Below are 23471 nucleotides of genomic sequence, written 5' to 3' on the forward strand. Positions count from 1 at the left end.
TCTTGAACTAGTGTTCTCCTTTCCCTTACGTGTTTTCCATTTTGCTCACTCCTGGTTCGGACCAGCTGTGGTGACTGATGAATCTCATTCTCCGGTGGCTTTCCTCAGAGTTAATAGGCACTGTTGGGGGCTTCCGTGTAACAATCCCAAGTAATCCTAATAGCCGTCCCTGAGGAGAACACTGGCCATATTTTGTCATAGTATGTGAGTACAAACCGGCATGTTTCATAATTTCTGTGCCTTAATTTTTATGTCTGTAAAATAGAAGTGGCCATGGTTCATCCTAGCTCACAGGGTTGCCCTGAGGAAGGTGATCAGTAATAAGTCATATGTCCTTCCTCTCATGCAAGTACATGAATTCTGGTGTGCACAGCGAGGGTCCCCTCCAGTGCGGGCCGATGGGAGCAATGTCTGCTGCCTATTTGCAGGAATCTGGGGGCCCAGGCAATAGGAAGTGCTTTCGAGGATGGAAATTCAGATTTCCACAGATTTCTGAACAGATATCCCTAACCATCCGTAGGGTCTATCTTTCAGATCACAGTTTGTCCTGGAGCTGAGCAAGCTAAGGGATGGCGGCAGTGGTCTGATACGGGTCCCTTTGCAAGTTGAAGGGACTGAGCTGTGGCCCAAAAATTCTGGGCTCTTCACTCGTAGTTCTGTGTTTCTAGAAAAACTGGAATCGCAGGTTTAAAAGGCAGACGTTATAGTTTCCTCCAGCACGTTGGAAGGCAGCCAGCTGCCCAGCCTTTGCTTTAACACTGCTCGCGGTGTGGCAGAGAGCAGACCTGGGTTAAAAAGCTCAGCTCTGTCATGCGATGACTGTTGCAACCATTAGATGTGGGGTGGGAGAATTTATGCCCCTTTTCTGAACCATAAAAAGACCCTCTCAAGGCTGGCATCGAGGTTCGGTGAGAACAGAGAAAGCTCCCTCCCTGCTCAGCACGTTTGCCCAACATGTGTTAGTTTCCTTCTCCACTTCCCTCTGTCAGCGAGTCTTAGCTGCCCGAGCTGAACTTCCATCAGGGAGGGACCACCTCCCTCCTCCATAGTCTTGCCCAGGAGAGAGGAAGGAGAGGCATTTCTCCAGTAACCACTAGCTTCTCATGGCTGAGCCTTTTGGATCATTAACATGACAACCTACTCTTGGCGAATCCTTTGAAGATTCACCCAGTGCCCCGGTGTGAGGAGGCTGTTTACTATAAAGTAAGTGGTCGGCATCAAAATGAAACGAGTGCTCATTGAGCAAGGAAGTGAGTATCCCGCAGAGGCTGGATGAGTGTGTCCTGAAATGTGGGCTCAGGGGTGTTGCATCAGCCAGAGTTCGGGCCTATAGTTGGCTGGGATGACTCTTAAGTGCCTTGTTTTGCTCTTTTTCTGTATCAGTTTGTTTTGGAAGCATCTAAACATCTCTGGACCTGGCTTCCACGCTATCCCTGCATTCCTACCCCAGGAGTGGCCTCTGGCCGCTCTAACCAGGGCTTTACTTGGCCATACGACAAGCTCCTGGAGGTCAGGAGCCTCACTTCCCCCCAGCCCCAACCCCATGGCACACAGATGCTTGGTAAATATTTGTCGAATAACTAAGGACTAAGGAGAGCAGTGGCAGTGACTCGTTCTCAGTTAGCCTGGGGTTGAGTCAGCAGGGATGCCTCAGGCACTGAGCTCAAGGGCTGTGTGGAACTCAGAATAAGGTCCTAACTTAAGTTCGCCTCCTTATTGTTTGCTCCTGCTCCAGGGAGGGCAGAGACATACCAAACTATGGAGGCACGAAGACAGCACTGAATCAGGACAAGAACCTTGAGTTCTAGTCTAGGCTCAGCTTCATTGCTGCGTGCCTTTATTAAGTTCTTTGGGCCTTGGTTGCCTCATCTGCAAAAGAGAGCTAATTCTGCACACTTCTCGTGTCCTAGGCATGGTGGATGTGGGGGTACAAAGCCAAGTGATCCTTGGTCCCTGTCTCAAAGAGAGTCTTCAGTCCAATGCGAGAGGCTGATGGGAAATTCATAGTTACGGGACACTGTGACATTTGTTATTTTAGAAGTGAACACAGTATTATTTTCCTAGAGTAAAGTGTGTCTAAATCCACTGGTGGGCCAGTGGTTAATGAAGCCTCGCAGCTGATTGAGCTAAGTTATTAAGGGATAAGAGGTAGAAAAATTGAGAAGAAGACATGTCATTCCAGGCAGAAGGGACGGCCGGGGTGAAGGTGTTGCAGGCATAAAGCAGCGAGGTGAAGGCGGGAGGGGTCCGTGCGCGTGGGAGGTGGTGGCGGAGATACAGAGGCTGAGAGGAGACGGACCCTGGAGGGGCCTCGTGTGCTGCTGAAGAGTCAGCACCTGGTCCTTACAGATAAGGGAGCCACTGAAGAGGTTTAAACGGAGAATGCCCTGAACACCACGGGGATGGCTTGGCAGCGTGGAGGACGGGCTGGAGGGAGTGCAGTTAGATCAGGTGAGAAAGGAAGGCCTCGACCAGAGGAGGAGTACTGAGCAGGTGAGGGGGTGGGATTGCCGGGACCTGGAGACTGGTCAGGAGGAGGGGCTCAGGAGGAAAGGGGCTGGGGATGATGGCCAGGGTTCGTTCTTGTTGTGACGGGGCGCTTTAAGATGGCAGTGGTGGAACCATCCAGGGACACTGGAAGGATCTCCAGGGAGAAGATGAAGACTAAATGCCAGAACTGTGGCGTCTGCGGTGCCTGCGGAAATGGTCCGGAAAGCCGCCTGGACTAGATGACAGACTTGGCAGCTGACGCAAGAGAGAGAGGAGCTGGTGGGAAGGCGTGTGGAGGAGAGGCTTTCCAGGAGGTTGGAAGGAACCCCCGAGGGAGATAAGGGAGATGAGGAAAAAGCCAAGGGAGGCTTTCATGAGGGCCCTCAAATGGGACAGGTCCAGGTAGGTAATAACTGAATGTGGCCGTGGCTTTGCCAGTATAGAATTTATCCTGCTGTGGCGCAGGGAAGGGCGAAGCTGGGTGAAGGTGTTGCAAGCCAACGGGGGCTGAGGAGCAAAGGCCGAGTACATGCAGCGTTTTCCAAAGCTTTGCTGGGACGGGAAGCGGGGACAGGAAGTAGATGCGGGGCCTCAGAAGAATGGGGCAGGAGGGAAGGGAAGTGAGCTGTTGACCGCAGACTTAGAGGGAAGAGCCGGGAGGCAGGAAGAGGTTAAAGGTACCGGAAAGGCAGGTGAGGAAGATCCTGGATGGCAAGGGGAGCCAAGAGCAAGAGTCAGGCGTGAAGAGCAGCGGTGGCCAGAGGGCAGCGAGCCACGCCCGTGCAGGGCAGGCAGCCTCCGTCTTCTAGTCCGTGCATCTGGAAGGCTATTAAGTGAGATTAATGATAAAGGAGAGGAAAAAAGACCAAGAAAGGGAGGACAGAGAATGTTTAGATTAACAGCTGAGGGGACTGGGGGAAGTTGAGGTGAAGGCGCAGATGGGGAGACCATGAACCTGTAATCGCTCCAGATTCGTTTCCTTACCTGTAAGGTAGGAACTCCTTGCCCCCATGAGCTTAACTAGAATCCAGGAGGTAATGGGTGTGAACTTGGTCCAGTGTGGGAGATTACAGATGACCTTGGACACACCACCCACTGTTGAGGCTGTCTGTATTGCCATTTGCAGCCTTGCCCAACTTTTGATGTTGCGCTAGCCAGTGTCCGTGTTAGAGCTGGGAAACTGCCTTTTGCTCAAACTGCAGACTTCTCCCTTTGAAAACACACCACCCCTAATTTTAAGTGTTTAAAAGAGAAACAATATCCTTGCTTTAAATTGCTGCTTTGTTCAGTCATCTGGATTTGCTGCATCCCTAAAAGCAAAAACTTTTCCATTTCCAGAATTAGCCTATCCTGTTTTATTGTCACCTCTCACTATATCCAGCTCGAATTAAGTCAATGCGGCTTTTGGCTGTGTTGATAAATTCAAGTTTGCCTTAGGGCAGGGGTCTTACTTTTAAGGAAGGTTGTAAAAGTCCGGGCTCACGCGAGCAAGTGGGGAACCGGAACAGGGTTGTGTTGACACTGTTAGTTTGTATGGCTTTTCTGGATGTGTCTGCTTGTTTCTGAGTTGTAAGGGAATGATGTAGCCCCCGGTGTCCTGACCAGGGTGGGAGTTACAGGCAGGGCCCAGGCCGGCAGCTGATCTGGGCAGCCCGGGAGACCGTGGGAAGGAAGCGGTTGGAGCTCAGAGCCCTTCTGCGTGTCTGTCCGGTTAGCTTCGAGCTGGTCACATTTGTGCCCATGAATACCTGCGAACTCCCAAGGATGACGGCGAGGAGATCTAGGGGAATAGTGGCAAAAACAGGCCGACCAGTACGAGGCAGGTTGCCGAGCGCTGGCCTCAGTCACCAAAATGGTGAGCCTGTGGGGAGGGGCATGAGGCCTGTCTGCAGAGCATGGCCCAGTCCTTCCAGGCCCTCTTCTTTCATGTAGGAGCCATCCTAGGGCACAGGAGTCAAGGGCCCATTAGGGAAAGGCAGGTGAGGGTTCCCTGTGGGTCATGGACGTGTATACAGGGTGCCAGCTCAGAGGGGGACACAGCACGTGGCGGCTCGGGGCGGGCAGCCCGCGTATTCCTCCAAGTTGGGGTGGTCCACGTCCCCACGATTGCTGTGCGTAGGCTTGTCCGGCGTCTGGTCACTAGGGGGGCCAGTTGTCCTCACACACACGCAGTGGGGCTCCTTGGCACCTGGCTTAAACAGCTTCCTGGGGACGCCAATCCAGTCTCTGCTCACACCTCCACTAAGGAGAGAAGGAAAGAGGGCTGCTGAAAGCGTGAAGTCGTGAGTTTCTCTGGGGAGGGAGGAGAGGGAGCAGTGAGCCAGGCCTTGTGAAAAGCAGAAGCCTTTCACTTGTCGCCTTGGTGTTTTCCCAAGGCGGTGGTCTGCAGTGTTCACCCGAACCTTCTTGCTCTCCCCTGAGGTCCTCCAACTTCCCCTCCGAGGGCAGAGCCCGTCGTCCTTTCACTGCTGCTCCGGCCCCTGCCCTCTGCCTTCCGAGGAGGCAGCGCCACTTCCCTGCACCGGTGGCAACACCTGTGAAAGGCTTTCCCCCGTGGCCTCTGAGCGTCTCAAAAGCAGCGTCTGGCTTGAGAATCGCTATCCCAGAGCACACGTATTTTGACAAAGTTCCCCTGGGTTAACAGTCAATTTATGGCCTCGCTGAACAACACAGATGTGGTGACCTAGAAGATGGATTTGGGGGAGGGGCGGGGGGAACAGAAGGGAAGCCCGTTTACCTCCTCTGGGAGCACCAGAACCGGCTGCCGCGGGTTGAGCTCCACTCAGCATTGCATGGTGGGAACTTCTGCTTCTCTTTCACTTCCTGTTTATTTGCCTCCAGGCCTTTGGCGATCACGGCTTCTGCCTGGGTCAGTTCTGGAGTAGGTAGCCCATCCTCTCCGTAGAACCTTCCTGTCACCCTCCCTGCGGTGACAGGAAAGCTGACATCAGAGTAGCTGTGGGAGGGGGGGCAGGAACAGAGGCTTAGCTCCTGCAGAAGTCCTAGTAAAGCCGAGTCCCCAGGGCTTCCGCCTTCCACAGTAGCCTGCTGGCTGCTGTTTTATTAAGAGCTGGTTGGAGGGACTTGTGTTGCCTTCTATCCCGACGTCTCTCAACATCTTATATGACTCTGGATAGATGCCTCCCTGTTCTACATGTAGAGTCCTCCAGCACGGAAATTATAAAACCTTTCCCCTTCCGGACATCGGTTCTCTGAGAGTGGAACCACATGTCACTCATTTTTCAACGTTCCACGGTGCTTGAGGTACACGGTAGGTGTTCAAGAAGTGCTTGATGAATGAATGGCTTATTGCATAACATTTTTGTGGCTCATTTCTTCCCCACATTGAATTATTTTGTCTTACATGGATAGAAATAAGTCATTTATTGAGTGTTCGCTCAGCATCAGGAGCTGTGCTAGCACTTTACCAGTATTTTGTAATCCTCCTAACACCCGTTTGAGAGAGAAATCAGTGCTCCCGTGGTCCTAGGAGAGAGACTGGGAGACTGAGTAGCTGGGAAGTCTCTGAAGCTAGTAAGTGGGTCTGGCCCTGAGCTCATGCTCTCCCCTCCACCATTCTTTTCTGGCTCAGTCCTTCAGTGGACAAACTGAGTGGAAACTGGTTTTAGTTTAAAATCCCTGTCAGAATTTGTAAGGTCTAAGCTATGGCAGTGGTCAGCAAGTGGTCAGTGAGCCTATAGGCCAGAGCCAAGAAGGGATCAGTTCTTAGATGCAGGAACTTTCATCTCCGAGTCCTGAAGTGCAAGTGGCTTTCACAGCAGCCCGTCACAGGGCACGAGAAGCAGCAGAAAGCACTTCCAGAACGTTTGCCCAAGTAGGAGGAGGTGTCCGAACATACCTGCCCCTGCTGTGTCTGTCCAGTCTTCTCAGTCCCCAGAACTGAGTTCCAGGGTACGTTCGTGTACCCAAGATTCAGTTCATCTTCTGAAGTCCAACTCCCTATCCTGACCTTTCCAGTTCTCTTCTTATCACTTCGTGGGGGTTTTTTGGCCACTCCATGTGGCTCACGGGATCTTAGTTCCCCAACCGGGGGTCGAACCCAGGCCCCCTGCGGTGGAAGCGCAGAGTCCTAACCACGGGACCGCCAGGGAAGTCCCTATTATCCCTTCGGCCTGTGTTCCCTGGTTCATGTCCAAACCGTGAGCGCATTGTGTCGGTCCAAACACCCTGATTCTGCCCGTGCCTTTCCATTTCCGCTGCTACCACCCTAATCCAGACGATGGGTTATGACAGTGGCCTCCCAGTGGTCTCTGCTTCAGCTCATTCCTTCCCACGGTTCTTTCTCTACAGAGTAGCTGGGGTGACCTTTTAAAAACATAAATCACACCTCCATGCCTGGTTTATACCCTCCTATGGCTTCCTAAAACATGGACAAAACACAAACTTCTTACCAAAGGCCTCCAAGACAACCGTCCGACTTGTGTTTGCTTCCTCGGCCTCTTTAGCTGTTCCCTCCCTCACTGTAGAGGCTCCTTGACCATATGCTTCGCTGCTCCCCGCCTCGAGTACTCTCTTCCCTCAGCCTGAAACACTCTCGTCTCAGATCTCAGGATGGCCGGCTACTTCTCACCTTCCAGGTCTCAGCTTAATTTTCATTTCCTCCAAGGGGCCTCCCCTGACCGTCTGTTCTAAAGGTGTCACGCACGTGCCCAAACATGCATCACATTAGTTTTAGTTTATTCACAGTCCTATCTGGAATTGTCTAGTCAGTTTACTAGTTTACGATATTGCTTTCCCCACCAGTGAGGCCCCAGCACTCAAAGCAGCTTAGTTCAGAGCATTCGTTTTGAACGCTTGTTAGAATAAATGAAGGGACCAGGGCCCAAGTCCCAGGCCTGCAGTCTATGAGTTGGCCTGGCACCACACTTTCTCCTGTAGAGGGTCTCTGTATGCACGGTGACAGGCCTGTCCTGGTGGGTTTTAGACATGAGACCCAAAGAGAGGACAGCAGTAGTAGAGGCAACAGAGAAAGAGGTAGAAGCTGTGTCGTGAGAATGGCGGTCACCATTGGCCGGGTCTCCAGAACACAAAAATGACATCGCGTTTCCCCTCGAGGCCTGGCCATGTGGCTGCCAAGATGGCTTCCTACCGCCATCCTTCAGTGTGCTCCCGTGTAATAACCTTCATCTTCTGACGCCCTGTCCTGAGGGTTTCTGGTGCCCTGAAAGAACCTAACACTGCCCTCCCCCTACAGAATGAGCTAACAGAGGACGGGAACTGCATTCAGCTCATCTGTGGTCCCCACGAGGACCAGAACCACAGCGTATCCATAGCAGATATTCAAATATATCGTGACTTTAACTACAGTCCTTCGGAGGCATTTCTGGCCATGTGCCCCTCACTGCCCTACAGGTTGACCCCGTTCAAACAAGACGAGTTCACTCATCTGACCAAACACATCAGTTCGCTCCTCGGTACCAGTGTGGTGTGTTTGCTCTAGCACCCTCTGCTGACACACAGGACTCCACTTTTATTTTCTGTGTTGGGTGTTTTCCTTATTAACACAGTCATGTTTCAGCTTTGATTTGGCAACTTTATGGGGGAAAGGGAGACCCAAGCCTTCGGAAGGCCCGACGGGTAGAGGGCACTTCCTTCGGTGACAAACACGGTTGTGATCTGAGGAGCGGCCTGGTGCAGACTGGGCGAAAACAAAGACGGGGCTGCTGCAGGTTGGGGTGACGGGCCGACCGTGATGGGTGTGGAAGAGGGGGCACTGGAAACAGAACTTCAGATTCATGAAAATGAATGGAGGGAGCAGAGGAGTCAGTGAAAATGCCAGTGAAAGGTTCTCAGCAAAGGTAACCCAGGGAGTAATGACAGAAGCAGACATGCAGGGGCATTAGGGGCAGAGAAAGAACTTCCAATTTAGACCTGTTCCAGTGGTGACGTGACACCGATGTTCCTCAGGAAATTAGCCGTGTCTAAGTGGGCTCCAGTGAGAGGTCAGGGCAGCAGTAGATGGAGAAAAGGGGCCCAACCATCCCAGTTTTCAGTGTTTGTGAAGCAATCTATTGTTTAGTGTCTAACATTTCTTTAGGACACTGTTAGGCATCTTCGCATTTAGGTGGCAAGTGCAGCGCCCCACGCAGCTGGCTTGAACGCGTGTTTGATGGGCATGACTTCCACCTGGGAGGCAGTTCACTGAGGGTGGGCACAGGTTGACGTCTGTCTCCTTCGGGGATGAAGTAAAAGGATATTTGTCAAAACCACTTGCAAACAGGCTTTGAGCCTCCCTGACTGTGTCTGAAGCCAGACGCCTGGAACACGGCGAGATGGGGAAGCTGCCCTCCTGGGTGGGTCGCTCAAGAGTGGTGCAGGCTGTGGGGCAGCAGAGGCCAAAGCCAATGGTCGGGCAGTCCTCTCCCAGGAGCGAGAGCGAGAGCGAGGGAAACAGGGACCTCCCCGGCGGGCCTGTGGTTAGGACTCCACGCCTTCACTGCCAAGGGCCTGGGTTGGATCCCTGGTCGGGAAACTGAGATCCCACAAGCCGTGGCATGGCCAAAAAAAAAAAAAAAAAAAACGGTGACAGAAACAAGCGCCCCAGCCATTTCCTTCTGGGACATACCACCACACTGACAGCCAGAGTTTAAGGTGAAAAATCCACGGGCATTTTCCAGATTTTAATCTTGAGTCCAAACCCCAAAGAATTCTAGCCCCTTAAAAAAAACTGCAAGACAAACAAAACAAAACAAAAAAACAACTGCAGAGCTTCCCTGGTGGCGCAGTGGTTAAGAATCCGCCTGCCAATGCAGGGGACACGGATTCGAGCCCTGGTCTGGGAAGATCCCACATGCTGCGGAGCAACTAAGCCCGTGCGCCACAACTACTGAGCCTGCGCTCTAGAACCCACGAGCCACAACTACTGAAGCCCACGTGCCTAGAGCCCGTGCTCCGCAACAAGAGAAGCCACTGCAATGAGAAGCCCACGTACCGCAACGAAGAGTGGCCCCCACTCTCAGCAACTAGAGAAAACCTGCGTGCAGCAGCGAAGACCCAATGCAGCCAAAAATTAAATAAATGGATAAATAAATAAATTTATTTTAAAAAAAGAAAACTGCAAGACAACTAAATGAAATATATGCAAATGACCTGTGGAATACTTACCGATGAATTCATAATTCTTCTCATAGAATGAAAGCCAACTTTGGAGTGTCAGCATCTCAGAAAATGACAGGTCAGATACGTCATCCACAAGGCCTCCTTCAGAGTAGTCCCCGGTCACAAACGCTCTGGATGCGTCTCGGCCTGCAGGGGACATGTTTCCAGTAGATTCACTTATAAATCACCAACACTGTAGCAACTCAAGAATCTGTTTTCTGAGAAACACCTCCCCAAGCCCTCACCGCCAGCCCCCAGCAAAGCCGACCCCTCCTCACCCAGGTGACAGACGCCCCTGGATCTCGGACACACTTTCTGGCATGCATCCTGTTCTTTCATTGACTTCAGCAACATTTCGCATGGTGGACCATGTCCCTTGGCTTCTGTGACACTATACTCTTGGTTTCTTCCTACCCCTCTAGCTCCTTTTCTACCAGCCTCAGACATCAGTTCTTGTTCACCTCCTTTGCTCCATCCACACCCTCCACTTGACAATCTCATCCACTCCCGTGGTTTCAAGGACCACCTCGATGCCAAAGATGCCAAATTTGTATGTTTAGCTCAGGCTTCTCCTGAGCTCCAGACCTGTATGTCCAGTTGTCTGCTCAACGTGCCTTAGATGCTTTCAGACGTCACAAGTTCAGAATGTCCATACTGCATCCCCAGCCCCTGGAAACCTGCCTCTATTCTAGTACTCCCTGTCTCGGTGAATAACCAATTGCTCAGTCCGGAAATGTAGTCCTTGACTCCTCCTTCATCCCTCACATCCAATCAGGCCCCAAGTCCTATAATTTCTTCCTAAATATCAGTCTGCCTGGTCCCATCTACTACTCAGCAAGCCCGGGCTGCCGTCATCTCTCATCTGAACTACTAGAGTAACCTGCTAGGTCTCCCTGCTTTCATTTGGTCCCCCGCTCATCTATTTTCTATAAAACACTTAGCTGATATTTTTTTTTTTTTTTTTTTTTTTTTTTTTTTTTTTTTTTTTTTTGCGGTATGCGGGCCTCTCACTGTTGTGGCCTCTCCCGTTGCGGAGCACAGGCTCCGGACACGCAGGCCTAGCGGCCATGGCTCACGGGCTTAGTTGCTCCGCGGCATGTGGGATCTTCCCGGACCAGGGCACGAACCCGTGTCTCCTGCATCGGCAGGCGGATTCTCAACCACTGCGCCACCAGGGAAGCCCCTAGCTGATATTTTAAATAAGTCGATCATACCATTCTCTTGCTTCAGAATCCTCAGGGGCTTCCTTTTGCCCTGTGACAAGGTACATATTCCTTAACAGGCCATTCGAGGCTCTGCACCAGCCACCGCCAACCTCACCTTGCCATGCACTCCCTTCCTCGCTCTCCTCCTCCGCCACTAGGCTAAGGCCTCTAGCAACACCAGTATGTTCTCTTAACACTCATCACAAAAATAACTGACTAACTGCTTATGTGATAACTATTTAACATCTGTCATTTCTACTAGTCTGCAAGTTTTATCCGGGAAAAGGCCACACTGAACTTAAGAATCAGTCCCCCAGTGTCTGGTAGTGCCTGATCTTTACTAAATTCTCAATAAATGTATGACTGAATGAAACCCATACATTTCTAGTTAATTGATTTTCAATAAGGGTGCCAATTCAATGAGGGAAAGAATAGTCTATACAACAAATGGTGCTGGGACAACTGAATAGCGACATGCAAAAGAATGAAATTGGACCCCTACCATCTATAAAATTGACTCAGAATAAATCAATGACCTGAATATATGAGCTAAAAATATAAAACTCTTAGGAGAAAACATAGGTGTAAGTCTTTGTGACCTAGGATTAGGCAATGATTTCTTAGCTAGGACACCAAAAGCACAAGCCACCAGAGGGAAAATAAATAGGATTTGGTCAGAAATTTTAAATTTTGTGCATTAAAGGACACTATCAAGAAAGTGAAGCCCTGAAACCATAAAACACCCAAGAGAAAACATAGGCAGCATGCTGTTTTTTTTTTTTTTCTGGCCGTGCTGTTTGTGGGATCTTAGTTCCCCAACCAGGGATTGAGCCGGGCCCTCGGCAGTGAAACTGCAGAGTTCTAACTACTAGACTGCCAGGGAATTCCTGGCATTATGCTCTTTGACATTGGTCTTGGCAATATTTTTTGGAATGTCTCCTCGGGCAAGGAAAACAAAAGCAAAAGTAAACAAATGAAACTACATCAAACTTAAACGCTTTTGCACAGCAAAGGAAACTATCAACAAAATGAAAAGGCAAGGGAGTTCCCTGGCGGTCCAGTGGTTACGACTCTGTGCTTGCACTGCAGGGGGCCGGGGTTTGATCTCTGGTTGGGGAACTAAGATCCTGCAAGCTTTGAGGCGCAGCCAAAACAAACAAACAGACAGAAAACCCGAAAAGGCAGCCTACTGAATGAGAGAAGAGACTTGCAAACGATATATCTGATAAAGGGTTACTATCTAAAATATACAAAGAACTCATACAACTCAACATCAACAGAACAAAACAGGGACTTCCCTGGCGGCATAGTGCTTAAGAATCCGCCTGCTAATGCAGGGAACACGGGTTCGAGCCCTGGTCTGGGAAGATCCCACATGCCGCGGAGCAACTAAGCCCATGCACCACAACTACTGAAGCCCATGTGCCTAGAACCCGTGCTCCACAACAAGAGAAGCCACCGCAATGAGAAGCCCGTGCACTGCAACGAAGAGTAGCCCTTGCTCTCCGCAACTAGAGAAAGCCCGCGCACAGCAATGAAGACCCAACACAGCCAAAAATTTACAATAAATAAATAAATAATTTAAAAAACAAAACAAAAAAACCCAAGCAACCTGATTAAAAAATGGCGGAGGACCTGAATAGACATTTTTTCCCAAAGAAGCTATACAAATGGCCAACAGAGAAGTGAAAAGATGCTCAGCATCACTAATCATTAGAGGAATGCAAATCAAAACCACATGAGCTATCACCTCACACCTGTAGGAATGGATATTATCAAAAAGACAACAAGGCTTCCCTGGTGGCGCAGTGATGGAGAGTCCGCCTGCCGATGCAGGGGAGATGGGTTCGTGCCCCGGTCCGGGAAGATCCCACGTGCCGCGGAGCGGCTGGGCCCGTGAGCCATGGCCGCTGAGCCTGCGCGTCCGGAGCCTGTGCTCCGCAATGGGAGAGGCCACAACAGTGAGAGGCCCGCGTACCGAAAAAAATAAAAATAAAAATTTAAAAATGGACAAAGGATTTGAATAGACATTTCTCCAAGGAAGATATACAAATGGTCAACAAGCACATGAAAATATGCTCAACATCATTAGTTATTAGTGAGATGCAAATAACCAAAACCACAATGAAATACCACTTCAAACCCATTAAAATGGCTATAATCAAAAAGAAAAAAAAGACAGTAACAAGTTTGCTGAGAATGTGAAGAAACTGGAAGTCTAATACATCAATGATGGGCATGTAGGTTGGTGCAGCCACTTTAGGAAACAACGGGCAGTTTCTCAGAAAGTTGAACATAAGTTACCATATGACCCAGCAATTCCACTCCCAGGTATATACACAAGAGAACTGAAAACACATGTCCACAACAAAACTTGTACATCATGTTCATAGCAGCATTATTCATAATAAGCAAAACGTGGAAACAACCCAAATATCCAAGAAATCATGAATAGATCAATGAAGTGTGGTATAGCTCTACAATGGAATATTATTTGGCCATAAAAAGGAATGGAGTCTTGACATGCCGAAACATCATGAATGAACTTTGAAAACATTATGCTAAGTGAATGAAGCCAGACACAAAAGGCCACATGCATGACTCCATTTACATGAAATGCCCAGAAGAGGCAAATCTTTTGAGACAGAAAATAGATACTGGTTGCCAGGGGCTAAGTAGTCGGAGGGGTTGGGGAATGACTCCTAATAGATATGGGGTTTCTTTTTGGGGTGATAAACCTGCTCTGGAATGAGATAACGGTGATACTTGCACAAGTTTCTATGTTAAAAACCACTTGTACTCTTTAAAAGGGTGGATTTTATACCATCTGAGTATCTTTTAAAAAAATAAAAATATTGACTGACTGAGCGAATAAGTGAACATACCTGCTTCCCTACTAGAGTGCATAGGTGTTGGGGAGCAACGTTATAATCTCTGATTCCTCAGCACGTGGTACAGAGCCAGCTACATGGCAGTGGTCAGTAAATGGATGGTGAATAAATATTGGGCACAAAGGAACTCAGTCAACAGTAGAGCACGTTGCAAAAGAAAAATCACTCCAGAAATGGAGCGTTTTCTGCGCACACTTGTGCATACAGCTATGATGGCTGCATCAGAGTGCGGCAGGAGAGGGCACCAAAGTGTCCTCACCTGGCAGGTAAGTAAAACACTTGATTCCAGTTCCAGCTCTCCTTCTCTCTGTGTAGCCCTGGGTAAGTCCCTTCCCCTTCTGGACTGTTTGAGGAGCTCAGCAACACCAACTGAACTTAATTCCTTCTCTGTCAATGCTTCTATTTCTTTAAAGTTCTCCCTAAAGACAGGGAAGTGACTTGTATTTAAGTACCAGAGGCAGCTTCCCAGTTCTCCTGAGATAATGACAAGTGGGAAATGCTTATTTCATAACAGCTTAGTCACTGACCGTAGGCTTGCTCATCATTTTCTTTTTTCTAATCTAGGAGATGGTCATTCTTCCGGGCTGGTAAGACATCTCTAAAAGTAATAGGCTGGTGCTCCTAGTTCAAGTCCTGTCAGGACTTAGTTGTGAGGGCTTTAGGCAAATCACATCCTCCAATCCCCCAAGATGTAAAATAAGGAGGACAGAATAATCCTCATCTGACGAATGTTCTCTGAGGCCTAACGTGCCAGCTTTGTTCTAAGTACTGAAGGACTGTAAATGGGGCCAGACTCCTTCCCTGTGCTCTAACCTGATAGACTTTTTTAAGGAAGGCAGACAAATGCATTTGTACTAGAAGCAAGAACGACTTAAACCAAATGTACTACTTTTAGGGGAAACCTGGAGTGGGGGGAAAGGAAGATCGCTTCCGATTGGGGCACATTGAAGAAATGGTTGGAATCATTTCCAACCATTTGGGGAACTCTTGAGGCCGGGGACAGGGCGTCACTCATCTCTGGGCCCTGACAGCCACGCAGTGTGGCACAAAGCAGGTACTGGGGGCTTCTGCTGGCGGGTAAAAAGTCACTAGTAAGAGGCGAGAGATGTGTTTCTCCAGCCTAACTCAGGAAGAGCGGTGGGGAAAGACAGGGAAAGCAGAGACCGGCAACAGCTGCCCATAGTGCTGCCTGAGTCAAAACAGACCAGAAGGATGATGCAGCTGAGCCCGGCCCCCACGTTGGTCTGACGAATGTGGGGAGGAAAAGAGGAAATGAATAAACGAATGAATAAATGAATGAATGAAGCGCAGGCGCCTACCGGCCCGCGTCGTACCAGGAAAAGGCGTGAACCGCCCCGCTAATACCTGCGAAGCCGCTATAGTGGGCCCCAGGCTCGTAGTGCCTCCGGCCAGAGGACACATCGTAGACGCGTCCGAGCAAGGCCAAGTAGAGGCCCGGGTCCCCAGGGCGGCCGCGATAGCGGGCCAGCTCCTCGGGTATGAAAAGGCGAAAGTCAGTACGGGGACTCCACCAGCCCATCAGCCGTGCGGCCATCGCCGCCGCCGCCGCCGCCGCCGCCGCGGCCAGGCCCAGCCAGAGCCCACGCCTGCCGAGACTCAGCATTTAGATAGCCGCACCGCCTCGGCTCCTCCGAGCTTGCTGCCTCTCTGTCCACAACTAAGATGGCGGAGAACCGGCGTGACGTCACCAGCGCGACGCGCGCTCTCCTGTGTCCGCCCGTCACCAAGGGGACAACGGAGGACTGAAAGGGGAAAGTCTAGCGAAAAGTTCACTCCCTGGCTCCAACTCTTTCTCGTACTTTTCCAGCATAACTAGCGACTGTGGAGGGATACCGAGAAAGTGAGCAGTGGGAAGCCTTCCTGGCCGGCAGATTATCTGCCCCCAACAAAGATGGTGGCAAAGGAGGCCGCGGGATGACGTAGACGTAATGACAGACGCGCCGTCTTGGAAATCAGGCTGCCCTAGCTAGCTGTCTCACGACAGCTCGTGGAGTCCGCTTGACGGCGCCTTTGCGACATCAATCCTCGCTTGTCGGCGAGGAAGCCGGAAGCCGCAGCCGCCGCCGTCCCTTCCCCGTCTCCGCCCGCCGGGTGCCGTCGGAGGTTGACAGGTCGTGGCGGGGAGGCGGCGGCGGCGGCAGAGCCGGGCGCCCGAGACAGAGACCTCATGGGGAACGCTCCGAGTCACAGCAGTGAAGACGAGGCGGCAGCCGCCGGGAGCGAGGGCTGGGGTCCTCACCAGGAGTGGGCCAAGGACTCGGGCACGACCCCGGGCCCAGGCCCCGCGGCCCCGGCGCTACCTCCTGCCGCGGCGCTACTGGAGCCGGCCCGACTGCGAGAGGCGGCGGCTGCGCTGCGGCCCGCGCCGCCCTGCGAGTCTCTGGTGTCCAGGCACCACGGCGCGCTGTTGCGCTGGCTGGAAGAGCGGCTGGGCCGCGGCGAAGAGTCCGTCACCCTGGAGCAGTTCGGGGAGCTGCTGGAGGCTCGTGGCGCCGGCTTCTCGGGCGAGCGGTTCGAGGAGGTCAGGGCTGACTGGCGACTGTGGGGCGGGGGCAGGGCGGTCGCCCCCAAGGGCGTGAAGAGGTGGGCGGTGGCTTTGGAGAGGCTGGGCAGGAACCCATAGGGTCTGCAGGTTCCCAGAATAGGAGCATGAGTGTGCCGGGACTCAGAGTGGGCGCTTCCAGCCTGTTCACTTAGGGAGACGACTGTGAATCTCTTTAACCTTTATTAGAGGTGTGGAAATCCTGGACTAGGCCGATTTTGCTCGGAAGTACTGGACAAATGTAGATGTCTTTGCATGTTGCTGTAGTATAGACCTTTGTGCTGTTGCCTGACGCTGCATCAACTGCCCTCTGGAGCTTCCTTATCATGCTCCAGAATGGTTTAAGGGAGATGTGCTCTAGGGATCAAAGGAGTGGCCATGAAAACCATTCTGTTTTATTGGCCAGTGGGTTTTTGCAGAGCCCCTTCTGAATCCAGTGTGTGGGCCTGACGAATGTGGGGGGAGAATAACACATATTGGAAATTTTCACATTCTGCAAGCCATTCTCATCACGCAGAAACTAGCTTTTCCAAAACACACATGTGTTTTAGAACTTTGAAAAGTCCTGTTTTCGACTCATTTAAACCTACCTAGAACCTAAAACTGATAGGCAAATTCCAGGTTTCCTGTCACTACTTGTAATTATATATAATAGTTTTGGGCATAGTCAGCAACATTGTTTCTGTTAAGTAATTAACAGCAAATTGATATGGCAACAAAATATTTTCCTTGAAAGGGATCTTAGAAATTATCTGTACCGCATTTTTCCTTTTGGAGTTAAGAAAAGAACTGATCCAGGGTCACCCTGTGAGTCATTGGCAGAACTGAGACTGTCACTCAGATCTCTTGGTTTTTTGTTTGTTTTTCTTACGTCACACTACCTCCTTCCTGGGGCCCTATTTCTTTAACTCCACAATGTTATAACAAAAAGGTGTTTAATTTGCGAAAATGGGTAAACCATGTAGTATATTCAGTGTCAATGAAGGGTGAGTGCATAAAGCAGTGAACTGACAGGTACTTATAATGCCATTAAAAAGTGATGTACACTTTAAAACCAGAGGCTTTAAAAATATTTTAAGGATGTTTTCCTCTACACGGCCAGATTTCAGATAATGTGGTTTGTGTGTTTCTTATATTTTCCTTTTAAAAATACCTGTAAAGAAACCCGACTTTTGAAAATGTTGGTCATATAATTTAGTGAAGTGTCTCCATTTTTTTTTTTTTTTTGATTCCAGGAGCATACATAATACTTTCCACTCTATCTTTTTGTTTTGTTTTTTGGCCATGCTGTGTGGCTTGTGGGATCTTATTTCCCTGACCAGGGATCAAACGGGGGCCCCCTGCAGTGGAAGTGTGGAGTCCTAGTTACTGGACTGCCAGGGAATTCCCAGTACTTTCCACTCTAGTCCTAGGTGTATAAAGAGAAAATGAAGCAGTGTCAGAAAGAGCTGTGCAGATCTCTTGAAGGAGTTAGCACATTTCAAAATTGTCCGAAAGAGAATGGAGGGAAACAGTGTTTACATTGTGAGTGTCTGACAGGAATAGAGCTAAAGGAGTCCCTTAACATAAGGCCAGAAGTCCTCGAGGTGTGGTCCAGAATTCACTCAAGGGCTATGACGTTATCCATTCGTTCACTGAGCAAATATTTGTTGGGCATATACTGAGTGCTCAGCACTTGGATGACAGTGGGCAAAGCAGATAACTTGTTCTTAAAGTGTATCTAGTACTGAAAGTGATGCACATTAACCCAGCAATTATAGGTGTGGTGAGTATTATCCAAGGGAAAGCATAGTAAAAAAATAGGAGTATTTAACCTCATCCAGGGTGTCAAGGAAGACTTACCTGAGAAAGTTAACTTTTCAGCTCTGATTTGAAGGCTGAAAGCAGACAAGGAGCAGAGGTGTTAGCAGTGTTTCAGGCAGAGGGAGTCGAATACACAAGTCCCAAGTCCAGAGAATAGAGAATCAGAAAGAATGGTGGGATGTGTTATGGTTACAAAACTGCTTCAAGACAGAAAATCCAGTGCATCAGGGCTTTAAATGATAAAGAAGCCTTTTTATGTAAAAGTCCACTTAGGCAGTCCAGGATTGATACGGCAGTTTCACAGTTATCAGGGACCTGACTCTGTCCATCTTCTTGTGCTGTCATCCTCCACAGTCACCTTCCACTTAATGACCCAAATGACTCTGTTGCTGTTGCTTTGCACGACCAACAGGAAAGGGAAAAGGAAGGAGAGGGCCACAAACCCATTTGGCCAAACCCAGTCACATGGCTACACTTAACTGCAAGGGAGGCTGGGAAGGATCCTTATTCCATGGCCGTATGTTCAGCTAAAAATCAGGATTTAACTACTGAGGAGAGGAAAACAGATATTGGGTTACAATTTCATAGACTGCAGCAGGAGGAGAGCAAGGCTAGGAAGCAGGCAGGGACCAGATTGTAGAGCAGGTTCTCATCGGTGCATAGTATTTGCTAGTGTAATGGTAAGAGTTTCCAAGTTGTACATGTTGGTTCTTCCAGCTCCCGTTGCCATCCGTGTGTACCCAGCTGTCTTGCCTTCACATTCCTGTGACCTCAGTTGCTTGAGGTGTTGTCCTAAAAGAATTCTTGAACTTGTACCAAAGACCAAAGTCTGAAACGTTATCATTTTATAGTGCAATACACCTTTTCTCTTGGTGGGTGTGGTCCATGGAGAAGGACCCTTTGATTTGCTCACAGGGAGCAATATTTAATTTAATTGACTCCTATGTAGAAGAGGAATTAGAGTTAAAATTAAATTCTTATTTGACATTAGAGATTAGATATTGTGCTCTTAATATGATAAGCTTCCAGAAAATCATGTAGACTCTGGAGCAGGAAAAAAGTGCTGAACACAGGATGATAGCACATGCCTTGAATGTGGGAATTTAGTACGAGTAGGTCTTATTTTATTAATTTTCTGTATTAGCTTTGGTGCCTACTTTGTGAAATTCGTTGGGTTGTAAAGTCTGAAGGAAGGACCATTTTCTTTTTTGAATTTTATTATATTTATTTTTTATACAGCAGGTTCTTATTAGTTATCTGTGTTATACACATCAGTGTATACCTGTCAATCCCAATCTCCCAATTCATCCCACCACCACCCCACCCCACCCCCCGCCACTTTCCCCCCTTGGAGTCCATACATTTGTTCTCTACATCTGTGTCTCTGTTTCTGCCCTGCAAACCGTTTCATCTGTACCATTTTTCTAGGTTCCACATATATGCGTTAATATATGATATTTGTTTTTCTCTTTCTGACTTACTTCACTCTGTATGACAGTCTCCAGATCCATCCGTCTCTACAAATGACCCAATTCCGTTCCTTCTTATGGCTAATATTCCATTGTATGTATGTACCACATCTTTTTAAAAACTAAATTTATTTGTTTTATTTTTTAATTTTTGGCTGCTTTGGGTTTTCATTGCTGCGCACTGGCTTTCTCAGGTTGCAGCGACTGGGGCCCCCTCTTTGTTGTGGTGCACGGGCTTCTCATTGTGTGGGTTCTCTTGTTGTGAAGCACAGGCTATAGGCACGCGGGCTTCAGAAGTTGTGGCGCACAGGCTTAGTTGCTCTGCAGCATGTAGGATCTTCCCGGACCAGGGCTCGAACCCGTGTCCCCCGCATTGGCTGGCAGATTCTTAATCACTGCACCACCAGGGAAGTCCCCACATCTTCTTTATCCATTCATCTGTCCGTGGGTATTTAGGTTGCTTTCATGACCTGGCTATTGTAAATAGTGCTGCAGTGAACATTGGGGTGCATGTGTCTTTTTAAAAAAAAATTAATTTATCTATTTTTGGCTGCATTGGGTCTTCGTTGTTGGTTCTTCATTGCTGCACACAGGCTTTCTCTAGTTGCAGCGAGCGGGGCTACTCTTCATTGCAGTGCGTGGGCTTCTCATTGCGGTGGCTTCTCTTGTTGCAGAGCTCGGGCTTTAAGTGTGCGGGCTTCAGTAGTTGTGGCACTCAGGCTCAGTAGTTGTGGCTTGCGGGCTGTAGAGCACAGGCTCAGTAGTTGTGGCGCACGGGCTTAGTTGCTCTGCGGCATGTGGGATCTTCCCGGACCAGGGCTCGAACCCGTGTCCCCTGCATTGGCAGGCGGATTCTCAACCACTGCACCACCAGGGAAGTCCCGCATGTGTCTTTTTGAATTATGGTTTTCTCAGGGTATATGCCCAGTAGTGGGATTGCTGGGTCATATGGTAATTCTATTTTTAGTTTTTTAAGGAACCTCCATACTGTTCTCTATAGTGGCTGTATCAATTTACATTCCCACCAACAGTGCAAGAGGGTTCCCTTTACTCCACACCCTCTCCAGCATTTGTTGTTTGTAGATTTTCTGATGATGCCCATTCTAACTGGTGTGAGGTGATACCTCATTGTAGTTTTGATTTGCATTTCTCTAATAATTACTGATGTTGAGTAGCTTTTCATGTGCTTCTTGGCCATCTGTATGTCTTCTTTGGAGAAATGTCTGTTTAGGTCTTCTGCCCATTTTTGGATTGGGTTGTTTGTTTTTTTAATATTGAGCTGCATGAGCTGTTTATATATTTTGGAGATAAATCCTTTGTCTGTTCATTCGTTTGCAAATATTTTCTCCCATTCTGAGGGTTGTCTTTTTGTCTTGTTTGTAGTTTCCTTTGCTTTGCAAAAGCTTTTAAGTTTCACTGGGTCCCATTTGTTTATTTTTATTTTTATTTCCATTACTCTAGGAGGTGGGTCAAAAAAGATTTTGCTGTGATTTATGTCAAAGAGTGTTCTTCCTATGTTTTCCTCTAAGAGTTTTGTAGTGTCCGGTCTTACATTTAGGTCTCTAATCCATTTTGAGTTTATTTTTGTGTATGGTGTTAGGGAGTGTTCTAATTTCATTCTTTTACATGTAGCTGTCCAGTTTTTCCAGCACCACTTATTGAAGAGGCTGTCTTTTGTCCATTGTATATTCTTGCCTCCTTTATTAAAGAAAAGGTGACCATATGTGCATGGGTTTATCTCTGGGCTTTCTGTCCTGTTCCATTGATCTATATTTGTGTTTCTGTGCCAGTACCATATTGTCTTGATTAGTGTCCTTTGTAGTATAGTCTGAAGTTAGGAAGTCTGATTCCTCCAGCTCTGTTTTTTTCCCTCAAGACTGCTTTGGCTATTTAGGGTCTTTTATGTCTCCATACAAATTTAAAAATTTTTTGTTCTAGTTGTGTAAAAAATGCCACTGGTAATTTGCTGGGATTGCATTGAATCTGTAGATTGCTTTGGGTAGTATAGTCATGCTCACAATATTGATTCTTCCAATCCAAGAACATGGTATATCTCTCCATCTGTTTGTGTCATCTTTGATTTCTTTCATCAGTGTCTTATAGTTTTCTGAGTACAGGTCTTTTACCTCCTTAGGTAGGTTTATTCCTAGGTATTTTATTCTTTTTGTTGCAGTGGTGAATGGGATTGTTTCCTTTGTCTTTTGTCTTTGTCTTTCTGATCTTTCGTTGTTAGTGTATAGGAATGCAAGAGATTTCTGTGCATTAATTTTGTATCCTGCAACTTTACCACATTCATTGATTAGCTCTAGTAGTTTTCTGGTGGCATCTTTAGTATTCTCTATGTATAGTATCATGCCATCTGGAAACAGTGACAGTTTTACTTCTTCTTTTCCAATTTGTATTCCTTTTTTTTTTTTTTGTGGTACACGGGCCTCTCACTGTTGTGGCCTCTCCCTTTGCGGAGCGCAGGCTGCGGACGCACAGGCCCAGCGGCCATGGCTCACGGGCCCAGCCGCTCCGCAGCATGTGGGATCTTCCCAGACCGGGGCACGAACCTGTGTCCCCTGCATCGGCAGGCGGACTCTCAACCACTGCGCCACCAGGGAAGCCCTGTATTCCTTTTATTTCTTTTTCTTCTCTGATTGCTGTGGCTAGGACTTCCAAAACTATGTTGAATAGTAGTGGTGAGAGTGGACATCCTTGTCTTGTTCCTGATCTTAGAGGAAATGCTTTCAGTTTTTCACCATTGAGAATGATGTTTGCTGTGGGTTTGTCATATATGGCCTTTATTATGTTGAGGTAGGTTCCCTCTGTGCCCACCTTCTGGAGAGTTTTTATCATAAATGGGTGTAGAATTTTGTCAAAAGCTTTTTCTGCATCTATTGAGATGATCATATGGTTTTTATTCTTCAATTTGTTAATATGGTGTATCACATTGATTGATTTGTGTATATTGAAGAATCCTTGCATCCCTGGGATAAATATCCCACTTGATCATGGTGTATGATCCTTTTAATGTGTTGTTGGATTCTGTTTGCTAGTATTTTGTTGAAGATTTTTGCATCTACATTCATCAGTGATATTGATCTGTAATTTTCTTTTTTTGTTGTATCTTTGTCTGGTTTTGGTATCAGGGTGATGGTGGCCTCATAGAATGAGTTTGGAAGTGTTCCTTCTGCAGTTTTTTTGAAGAGTTTGAGAAGGATGGGTGTTAGCTCTTCTCCAAATGTTTGATAGAATTCACCTGTGAAGCCATCTAGTCCTGGACTTTTGTTTGTTAGAAATTGTTTTTTTTTTTTTTGCAGTACGTGGGCCTCTCGCTGTTGTGGTCTCTCCCGTTGCGGAGCACAGGCTCCAGATGCACAGGCGCAGCAGCCATGGCTCACGCGCCCAGCTGCTCCACGGCATGTGGGATCTTCCCGGACCAGGGCATGAACCCCGTGTCCCCTGCATCGGCAGGCGGACTCTCAACCACCGTACCACCAGGGAAGCCCTGTTGGAAGATTTTTAATCACAGTTTCAATTTCATTACTTGTGATTGGTCTGTTCATATTTTCTATTTCTTCCTGGTTCAGTCTTGGAAGGTTATACCTTTGCAAGAGTTTGTCCATTTAAGGAAGGACCATTTTTATTCATTTATTTACTGTCTTAGCACAGTCCCAGCTCATAGCCAGTGCTCAGTAGGTATTTTCCCCATGGAGCCCTCAGTTTGATTTGACAGATTGAATATGGTACAGTCCTCATTCTCCAACCTCATATTTTATATTCAGTACGTAACCTTTTAATAAGAAGATTTTTCTTCTCTTTTCTTTTCTTTTTTTTTTGCCACACCCCACGGTTTGTGGGATTTTAGTTTCCTGACCAGGGATCAAACCTGGGCCCTCAGCAGTGAGAACGCAGAGTCCTAACCACTGGACCACCAGGGAATCCC

At 48.3% G+C, this 23471-nt stretch overlaps 2 protein-coding genes across 7 annotated transcripts in view; one reads left to right on the forward strand and one right to left on the reverse strand.

Annotated features, from left to right (window-relative positions):
- Positions 1-1808: 1808 nt before the first annotated feature.
- On the reverse strand, positions 1809-16250 carry CYB5D2 (cytochrome b5 domain containing 2). The gene is made up of 4 exons (XM_059046810.2): positions 15071-16250; positions 9616-9756; positions 5228-5414; positions 1809-4731 (listed from the first exon to the last, which is right to left on the reverse strand). Exons 1-4 carry the CDS (start codon positions 15327-15329, stop codon positions 4515-4517), a joined length of 804 nt encoding a protein of 267 aa, XP_058902793.1. The 5' UTR covers positions 15330-16250; the 3' UTR covers positions 1809-4514.
- The window catches only part of ZZEF1 (zinc finger ZZ-type and EF-hand domain containing 1), a 117298-nt gene continuing 109596 nt past the window's right edge, over positions 15770-23471 (forward strand). For 5 of the 6 annotated variants that reach the window (XM_067021533.1, XM_059046627.2, XM_059046628.2 and 2 more), the window contains exon 1: positions 15770-16247. In XM_067021533.1, coding sequence (XP_066877634.1) covers positions 15894-16247 — 354 coding nt within the window. In that variant the 5' untranslated portion in view covers positions 15770-15893. The remainder of the gene's footprint in view (positions 16248-23471) is intronic. The other variant, XM_067021535.1, reaches the window with a different exon arrangement.

Source organism: Kogia breviceps, chromosome 19 (assembly GCF_026419965.1).
Source record: "Kogia breviceps isolate mKogBre1 chromosome 19, mKogBre1 haplotype 1, whole genome shotgun sequence".
Taxonomy (NCBI): Eukaryota; Metazoa; Chordata; class Mammalia; order Artiodactyla; family Physeteridae; genus Kogia; species Kogia breviceps.

Coding starts and splice junctions, on each gene's coding strand:
- CYB5D2 (XM_059046810.2), bottom strand. CDS start 15,329: ATGCTGAGTCTCGGCAGGCGTGGGCTCTGGCTGGGCCTGGCCGCGGCG. Junction 5,415..9,615: donor GAAGAATTATGAATTCATCG/GTAAGTATTCCA, acceptor CTGTCACCGCAG/GGAGGGTGACAGGAAGGTTC. Junction 4,732..5,227: donor TTCTGGTGCTCCCAGAGGAG/GTAAACGGGCTT, acceptor TTCTCTCCTTAG/TGGAGGTGTGAGCAGAGACT.